The following is a 9,256-nucleotide window of genomic DNA, read 5'->3' on the forward strand; positions in this document are numbered from 1 at the left end:
CTGTAGATCCTGGTGGTGTAGATCAGGGAGTCAATGTCACGCTCGCTCTTTGCACATAGCTTGATGTCATCCATGTAGAGGAGGTGACTGATGTTGTCCCCATTTCTGAGTTGGTATCCATAGCCAGTCTTGTTGATTATTTGGCTGAGGGAGTTCAGACCTATGCAGAACAGCAGTGGGGACAGAGCATCACCTTGGTATTTCCCACATTTGATGGACACTTGTGCAAGTGGCTTGCCATTGGCTTCAAGGGTGGTTTTCCACAGCTTCATTGAGTTTACTATGAAGGCTCCTAGAGTCCTGTTGATGTTGTGTGTGTGTGTATGTATATATATATATATATATATATATATATATATATATATATATATATATATATATATATATATATATATATATATATATATACATACATACATACACACATACACACATACATACACACACACACACACACACACACACACACACACACACACACACACATAAAAAGTACGACTAACAGCATATACACAAACACACACACACACATAAAAAATACGGCTAACAGCACAGCCAATGTTCTCCGGAATGCACAGAGCTACAGTAACAGTCTTTATTCCATCTTTATTCCATTGATGGACATTTGAATCCTCTTTGCCTTACAATTTTTTAAAAAGTTATTTGATATGATCAAATTTGACTTTCAAACTACAATAAACCTCTTAACATTTGGGATCAAACTGAAACTACTGTCTAGACTGTAGGAGTAGAGTTCACTACATTTTCATTCTTATAAAACGATCACTGTGTGTACTGGCCAGTGGAGAGTCCCAGGTATTTTTTAGGTCAAACTCAATGTGACACAAGCAAATGTGGGTGATAAACTGAGATCACATGGTTGTCATGCATCTTTGAACAGGAGCAATGCAGACCTATAGTATAAAGATGACATCTAGAAGAAATATATTTTCTTTTAACTTAATGGAGATTGTATTTAAGCCCAAATACTTGTTTCTATGAGGAACACTGAAGAGGAAGTTTGTTTGTTTTAGGTGGAAGTGTGTTTTCCCACCTGTCCTTACACCCTAACCTGATTTACTTTCACATTTATTCATAACTCAGTTTATTTGACTAATATCTTAAGGCTTTTTCTGATGATGTCTGACAAATTTTAACAGGCAGCCAGTGGTGAACCTTCTCTAAAGTCATTTTGGACTGAAAAACATGGCACTATTCTCAAAAGACATTTTTTTGTACAAAAATTGAAACTTTTTTTTCTTCAATTTTGCCTTTTTAGGTCACTTTGTGAGACTCTAAAGTAATTTAAGTATTTGGTAAATGAGTAACTTAGGAATTTTTATTTACTTTCTTTCCCTTTGTAATTAAGTATTTAAACTTGGGAATCAGATGTTTTGAGAGATTATTAGAAAATCAGTATTAAAATCATTCAGAGCCTCCTTATTTGTCTCATATGACCACATTTACACATTTTTGGTCGGCAGCTTTTATTTGCTGAAAACAAATAAAAAGAATTAATGAGAGTATTTGATATTTACATTGTAATGTAAAGATACTTTACATGGTAAAACATACACACAATCTCTCTGTAGTTTGCCTAGATACGGCTTTATAAAACACCACCGTCCAAACGTCCAACTTTTAGAGTTCATACCTAAAAAACAGAACCTATTGGTCAACACAGCAAATCAAAAGCATTAACAAAATGTGTAATAAAAAAAATATGCACGTAAAAAACAACAGAGAAAAAATAAGTAAATTTTACAGAAAGAGAATATAGCCAGCTATCTCTCATTTTAGCTTGAGAAGACAGGATGGAAAGAAGGTTTTTCACAGACTCTCATCTGAAGCTGTTTCAGCATTTGTACATTTTACTGTAAGATATGTTTGCTGAACATTTAAAGTAAAAAAAACCTTGTTTGAACCACCAGAAAGGACAAAAGTGTGTCTTTTGGGGTTTTACAAACTGTTTTTATGCAGGAATTGCATCTGCCAGTAGTGACAATCCATTATCCCATGTATCCCAAAGCTGTAACTGCTTTTTTTCTTTCTTTTTTTTTTTTTTTTTACCCCAGCCATGTGTTTTAGTATTTCTGTGCCCCCCCCCCCCCCCAACTGAATAAGACAGACACTAACTTGAAAATGAAATTGACAAACACAACTCATAAAAAGACGTGCTATTTAAGAAATGCCCACTAGGGGTCATTGGTGCAACAAAAATAGCTGAACTTGGAAAAACGCCACAGGAATTTCACCTTTTTTCTGCATTTTACAACAATTTCAAATCCACAGGCTTCCTTACTTTGATCACAAGTTTTATATGCATCTTCTTAAGTTTGAGAAGCAATCCAGATGTGCTCAAAGGCTACACACCTGGCCCATAGCTGCAATATGTGCAGAAAAAAAAAATGGAAAGGGTACAACTAAAACCTAATTATCAACACTGACATGCAGATTTTATGATCTCTTCTCATACTCCTAGCACTGCATCTTACGAACACTCCTGGAAATCCTCTTGAACTCGCGCTGTCCTTTCTGCCAGCGCTTCAGCGAGGTGATGACCAGGTGGCTCTCTGTCTTCTGGCCCATGACCAGATAGGCAGTGTTGATGTCGTTCATCTCCTCACAGATGCACTGCATCCCATCCCGCAGCAACAGCGGCATCTTCCTAAGGTCGCGCTCGGTCACACCGTTCACCATGTATATGATCTTGCTCTTTGTCTCTGGGACTATTTTGGTATCTCTGTTGATGTACGAGATGTCTTTGACCTTGATTTTCATAGCTTGACACGAACATGGAGAGATGGAAAAGTTTGATGTTAGGTTAGACACCATGAATAACATATTATGGCCACATTTCTGGACTATAAGAGCATGACTCTACCTCATATTCCTGAATAAAATGGCATTTATTTAATTTGGGCTAGAGTAGTGGTTGGTGCTCTTGTCTCACAGCGCTGGTTTGAAACCCAGCTGGGACCTTTCTGCGCTTCTGAATTTGCATGTTTTCCTTGTACATGTGTGGGTTTTCTCTGTTTTCCTCCCACAGTCCCAAAGCTTGCCTAACAGGTGTCTTGAAATTGCCCCTAGTTGTGCATGTGTGTGAGTGTGGCCCTGCAACAGACAAGTGAACTGTTCAGGGTGTACCTGCCTTCGCCCAACAATGGCTGGGTCTGCGCCACTATTCTTGTGACCTCAAAAGGGATACAGCAGGTTCTGATTATGGATGGATGGATGGATGGATGGATGAATTGTTTGAGGTACAGGTTTTGTTGACAGAAAGTAAGCTATGATGAAGAAGCGGTTGACCTCTGCTCGCAATATGACAGATTCGGTTCCCACCATGTGTCTAAGTGTCCTTGGGCAAGACACTGAACCCAACATCACTCTTTTTGGTCATAAGTGCCACTGTTTGGCAGCTGAGCCGTCATCAGTGTGTGTGCATGGGGGACGGTATAAGTAAACGCCGTTTAGCTTAGCCAAATTGTGTTTGTGCCAAAACCAGGACAAGGAGGAAAGGCAAGAAGAACACACGGGATCCTCCTCACAAATCACACACAAATTCCTAAAAACGCTCAGACAATAATCCATTTTCTCGTTAATAGGCTTTTTAGCTTTGACGTCCTGCTCAAGTTTGTACTTAAAAAATAGATTTTTCCTTTAATGACTAAAAAGTAATGCTGTTTTCAACTTCCTTGACCAAGTAATGGTCCACAAGGTTTGATGTTAACCCCTTCACATCTGAATTTATTTCCAGCGACTGAATTAAAGATCCGCTTATGTTTTTGCTTTCAAGTTGATGGTAAATTAAGCTAATTTTGGAACCAAATGGGGTTTGGTTCATATTTGCATCAATAGACGTAAGGGGTGAAAATATCAAGCGTGTATTTTTCATATTAGATGTTATTTTTTTCAACTTAAAGAAAATCACTTTTTGAAGTTTATGATACATGTTTGTTTTTTAAATAAACTTTCCTGTCTTTATAACCTGTTAGAATAAAATTGTCATGCTTCAGTGATTAACTTACCAAAGTCATTCTTGCACAAACTGTCCACAATTTCGTTGTCCTTCTCATCAGTTTCCTTGCATGCGTCACACACCCTAGGTGCTAAACACAAACACAATATAAATCAGATCAAGTTTAATATAATTTACTGAAATTTGGAAAGTAAAGTGTGTGGCATCAAACTATTTCCCCCTTTTCAGGTTGTTAAAGTCCCTCTGCTGTGATTTTCTGGACGCTTTTTTACCTTCCTCGGTGACTGGCACCAGGTTCTCGCTGTCTACAGGTGGGATGCACAGGTCGTTGTCTGGCGGGAAGCGCTCACAGTCCAGCATCTTCGGCCACGGGAAGCCGAAGGCGGACATGACGGGCGCGCAGCCGCGCTTCACGCTCTCGCACAAGGACCTGCACGGCTGGATCGGCTCGTCCAGGTCATCCAGACAGACGGGGGCGAAGAGAGAGCAGAGAAACTTCCTGGTGTCCGGGTGGCATTGCTTCTGCACCAGGGGGATCCAGGAGGCCGCCTGCTGCAGAACCTCGGTCATGGTCTCGTGGCCCAGAAGGTTCGGGAGGCGCATCTCCGTGTACTCCATGTCGTGGCAGAGCGGCAGGCTGGCGGGGATCTGCTTGCAGCTGTTCCGTTTGAACAGCAGCTCGTGCTGGTCGAAGTTGAAAAGCGCGCGGCTGCAGTGGGTTGTTGTGAGCAGCAGCACAGCGGAAATGAGGGCTCTCATGGTGGTCGTCCTTGAAGGGGTTCTAAAGCTTGGTGGGTCCTCGTGGATGGAGCGCGCGCCTTTGGCCAGCACCCACTGTTAACAGGAGGTTTTCTTCCAGACATGACTGGGAGGAGTCTGCGCAGAGACCTCTTCTCCATTCTGCACAGTTGGTTTCCTCATGTCAGGTGAACCTTGTGGACATATTTGTCTTCTCAGGGAAATAAAAAAAAACACTCTGGGTCTGAGAGACATAATGCTTTCTAATTGTAGCTCTTAGTATTTTACCAGCAGTCATTTTCCTGACAGCCTTCCTCCCTTTTTCGTCTCCAGCCCTGCATGAAATCATAACAGAATCTGTCTGACAGCTTTTCCTCATTAGGCTTAAATCAGCAGAAACATAGCCAGAGTGATCCCTCAGCTCGCTGTGTTTCGACCCGTGCTGTAAATAGTTTGGAAATGTCAGTGGGGGCATTTAGCTCAGTTCAATGGAGCGTTAATTTTCCATCATTAGGAGTGGTGAAATCCTCTGGGCAGGTCTGCAGGTTCATACCACATGGTGAAATATGGCTTGGCCTGGTGTGAGAAGCAGACCTCCTCTCAGCACACCCGGGGGGGGGGGAAACCAAATCTGCTCCCCACCTTTGCTCTGCTGCTCTGGCTCCTGTCGGCCCCCAGACCCCACCAGGCTCCATGCAGCAACAGGATTCTTCTCAGACTTGGACCTCAGGACAAGTGGAGTTTAATTTTTTTCCTCAAGATTCAGATTCTTCATCTGTGCAAACAAGTGCATGCTGGGGACTTAGTGAGAGCAGAGAAGTAGAATGCGAACCCTTTAAACATTAAAGACATCTTTCTGATGGTGGAGGAGATATACTGTGTAAAGAAAACTAAGCTCAAAATTGCATTTCTGAGTATGTCTTTATTCAAATCGTGAATCAGGAGCAGATGAAAAAAATAATGTTGGAAAAAGCCTTGTAGGGGTGAAGTAGAAGCTATGGTCGCGGGCCACAATCTCCCTGCTCTGCTCCATTCTGATGCATCTACTCGCAGACAAATAGATCCACGAACGTCTTTGTTTTCCTCGTTTTAGATGGAATCTGGTTTAAAACTGTATGACTGCATAGCTCCAATATTGCTCCCCATTTTTGTTGCACCTGCAATGTTAAGTTAGGGGTGTGAGGGGCTGTGAGCTAGAGGGAGAGAGCGTCAACAAAGGGATGATGGGAAATAGGGACAGGCTTACTTCATGCCAAGAGTTCAGCCTACATCATCTCTGAAGTGAATTTCTAAAGAACTCATACCGCTCTGCAGAAACTTTGTCCTAGAAAATGACAGTTTTTGTTTTCCATTTTGGTCTCAAACGGCATAATCGTAATTAAAAGACCACTGGGAACGCTTTTCCAATAGATCAAAAGATGATTGAAGTGGGACTTTAACAAACAAATAACCTCTGAAAAATTGTCCCAGTTGGCTTTTTTAACTACATTTTATTCAAGTTCAGTCCATTTCTCCTTTTCTGCAAATCCACAATTTGCTTAAAAATGTTTGGCTGTTTATGCAATTTATGTCATCAGAGCAACGACGGAACAAGTAAAGGCTCTGTGTCCCAAACATATTTTAAAACCTCCTATATTGGTAGTATTAAGAGCACTCAGTTGTGTTTTATCCTTTTTATCCCTGGAAAGCCAGTTGATAACTCACATGACTCTAAGCATCATCGCGAGGTGCACTAATGAGCTCGTTAACTTCAAATGCTTCCTTTCTATGATCATTTTCCGAAATGTATTCCATTCGAGGAGAATTATACTTGTCAGAATTGTGCATTCAAAAGACTGAGTGTTCCTGCTTGGCATAACTGATGGTTCTGCTGCACAGGTCTAATAGAGTCAGCATGGGGTTTGTGGAGCAGATGTTGGTCAGGTTTACCCTTTAAAATAACTAACGCCATGTTATGAATGTGGTTTGTATATTACATTTAGTAGAAAATATCATTTCTAGTGCCAATATCATTGGATTTTTCTTTAAAACGTTTTCTTTTATTTGATTTTTCTTTTTTTGGTTGATTAGTATTGTTCTTTTCAACTAAAAACACCCTGCAAGGACTGGATTTGAAATTGAGTTTATGCAACAAATCTCACATCAAAGTAGAAATCAAGTATCGGAAATGTGTGCTTTGTAATGCTTGAACAAAAACATTTTTCATTCATTTTCCATCTGTTCGTTATAATGTAGATCAACAGAAGACCTAATCATTAAAGCGTTTTTTAACTGTGAAACAGTCCATTCACAGTATCTGAATTTATGGATATTTTTTCAGTTTAAAGTCAGCATTTGCCTTTTTTGAAATCTAAAAAAAAAAAAGAGAATGGTTGCCCAAAAAAAAAAATCTTGACTGGAAACCACATGTTGGCATTTCTCCACCTGCTTTTAGGCCCATACAGCCATGACTGTATGGCTATGATTGAACTAAATCATCAGTGTAAGCTATAGTATGCAGGGCCCCCTTATACTACAAGCTTCTGTACATTTGTGCAGAATTCTCCTGGGTTGTTGTCAGCAACAATTCCAAATTTTACTCTTGGAAAGTTCTGATTTCTCTTTTTTTTTTTTTTGCAATACTTTTCTTAAGTGAATCCCTTCACTAATAAAGTATTTCAGGTTACAGATGAATATCAACACATCACGAAACAGCACAGTAATCAGTCAGACAGGTTTTCTGTTTGAGGTCTGTCTCTGGATTATTGTGGCGAGTGGGACCTTATGATGGGCTTTTGCTCTTTGACCCCTGATGGTTCCTGAAGCTCGGCTGTGAAGAGTTCTCAGGGAATATTTACAACTCAGAGCAAAGAGCAAGCAACTCTGCATTCACCAGTGCTTTTTGAGTGACCCTTCCCTGCTTGTTCCCACATGGAACCAGTCAGCAGTGATGTCCATCCACTTCTTCCCATGTTGACATACGTTTCTGCAAACACAGCAGAGTCTTCTACTGAGGATCCATCTCCAGCTTGAGTCTTATCACAGAAAGAGAGTAACATTATTTGTGCAGCTTATTCAGTCATTTTTCACTTTTTAAAAACTGTTTCCTAAAAAAAGGGAAAGTAGAGTAACACTACTATTTTTGTAGCTTAAAACATGAAAAATGAAAAATGTGTAGGAAATAAGATCTTTGTATGTGTCTAATGACTTTGGATCATTTTAACAATGTAAGGTTGCCTCTGTCAAGCTGTTTTGAGTTACTAATGTGGTCAAATCTTTGGTCATACATCATAAAAACAGATTTCCTCTGTGTGCTGGCTTAATTTGATGAATGAGTGCACAGGGAAAGCAATCAGGAAGTTAAGGTAAGCAAAAAAAAAAATCTCTTTTAATTTTAGTAACAGTTTTAGAGGGTCCCTAATGACCCACAGTGACCCTTGAATACCAGACACAGACTGAAGTGTAAATAAAGGTTTGGTATTCACTCATAGTTGTAACAAGAATGCAAGGACACATTCTGTTTGAGGTTTGAGCAGCTCCGACAAACAGAACCTGCTCTACTGTAAGTTCTGAGAATTTAACTTCACTGTTTCAGATTAGCAACACATAACCTCAGAACTGGGTTTGACTTCATCGGACAATCAAAGGAAGATCCAACTGTCCTTTTGTTGTTTCTGCTTCTCCCTAATAAGCATCATTGAGGTGTTCTTGCTTGAAGGCAGGAGCACAAGTCTCCTATCCTATCCATGCCCTGCCCAGAGTGACTTACCAAATTTAAGTAAAAAGACTGACTAGACATTGTATAGGGGAATCGCAATAAAATAGTTTAAAGACCCACTCTGATGACAATTGTGTTTTTTTATATGCTCTTATAGCTTTTTATACTCATAATGGAGGACATATAGTAAGAAACTCAGGCTCAAACTTGTGTTTCTGAGTATTTCTTTATTGAAACTGTTGTGAATCAGGTGCAGATGAAAAATGCCGTTGGAAAAAGCTTGTAGTTGTGACGCAGAAAATACCCAGGATGGGCCACAAGCGTCCTGCTCCACTCTATTCTGATTAATCCACTTACAGACAAATAGATCCATTTACGTCTTTTGTTTTTCCTCATCTGAGCTGGAATGTGGTTTAAAACTGTATGGCTGGAAAGCTCTGATATAGCTCGCCATTTTTGTTGCATCGCTAATGTTAGGTATGGGTTGTGAGGTGCTGAAAGCTACCAGGGTGTAAACAGAGAGCTCTCAATTATGGATGACGGGAAGGGTGATGGGCTTGCCCTGCGCCAACAGACCCACCCACAGCTCTGAACAATAGGATGTAATGTCAAAAAGTGGATTGTTGTCACTCTTTCATTGAAAACAGCTCAAGCTTTTCCTGGAGCTTGTCTGAACTTAGTGTTCCCTCCAGCCATTTGCGAAACATCCTCCATACTCCAGTCTACACTCAGTTTAATCCACCTAAATACAGGGATTGAAAGCCTCTCTGACTTTCTAAGTTTCTCCAAAAAGTTGTGGTTGTTGACCAAATTCAGCACCATTAAGGACCAGAATACTTTAT

The 9,256-nt window shown here is 40.3% G+C and overlaps 1 protein-coding gene across 1 annotated transcript; it reads right to left on the reverse strand.

Moving 5' to 3' along the window:
* Positions 1–1,470: 1,470 nt before the first annotated feature.
* LOC101159245 (secreted frizzled-related protein 2) lies at positions 1,471–4,832 on the reverse strand. The gene is made up of 3 exons (XM_023958131.2): positions 4,252–4,832; positions 4,029–4,109; positions 1,471–2,783 (listed from the first exon to the last, which is right to left on the reverse strand). Exons 1-3 carry the CDS (start codon positions 4,736–4,738, stop codon positions 2,479–2,481), a joined length of 873 nt encoding a protein of 290 aa, XP_023813899.2. The 5' UTR covers positions 4,739–4,832; the 3' UTR covers positions 1,471–2,478.
* Between the last annotated feature and the right edge of the window lie 4,424 nt (positions 4,833–9,256).

The sequence above is a fragment of the Oryzias latipes genome (assembly GCF_053564925.1).
Source record: "Oryzias latipes strain Hd-rR chromosome 1 unlocalized genomic scaffold, Olatipes_Hd-rR_3.1 chr1_Y".
NCBI classification, from domain to species: domain Eukaryota; kingdom Metazoa; phylum Chordata; class Actinopteri; order Beloniformes; family Adrianichthyidae; genus Oryzias; species Oryzias latipes.

Bases quoted from the DNA above. Each gene is read 5' to 3' on its own strand.
- LOC101159245 (XM_023958131.2), bottom strand. From the start codon at position 4,738: ATGAGAGCCCTCATTTCCGCTGTGCTGCTGCTCACAACAACCCACTGC. The intron at 4,110-4,251 runs GTAAAAAAGCGT...GTTTGTGTTTAG, and splicing joins GGTGCCAGTCACCGAGGAAG to CACCTAGGGTGTGTGACGCA. The intron at 2,784-4,028 runs GTAAGTTAATCA...GTTCGTGTCAAG, and splicing joins TTTGTGCAAGAATGACTTTG to CTATGAAAATCAAGGTCAAA.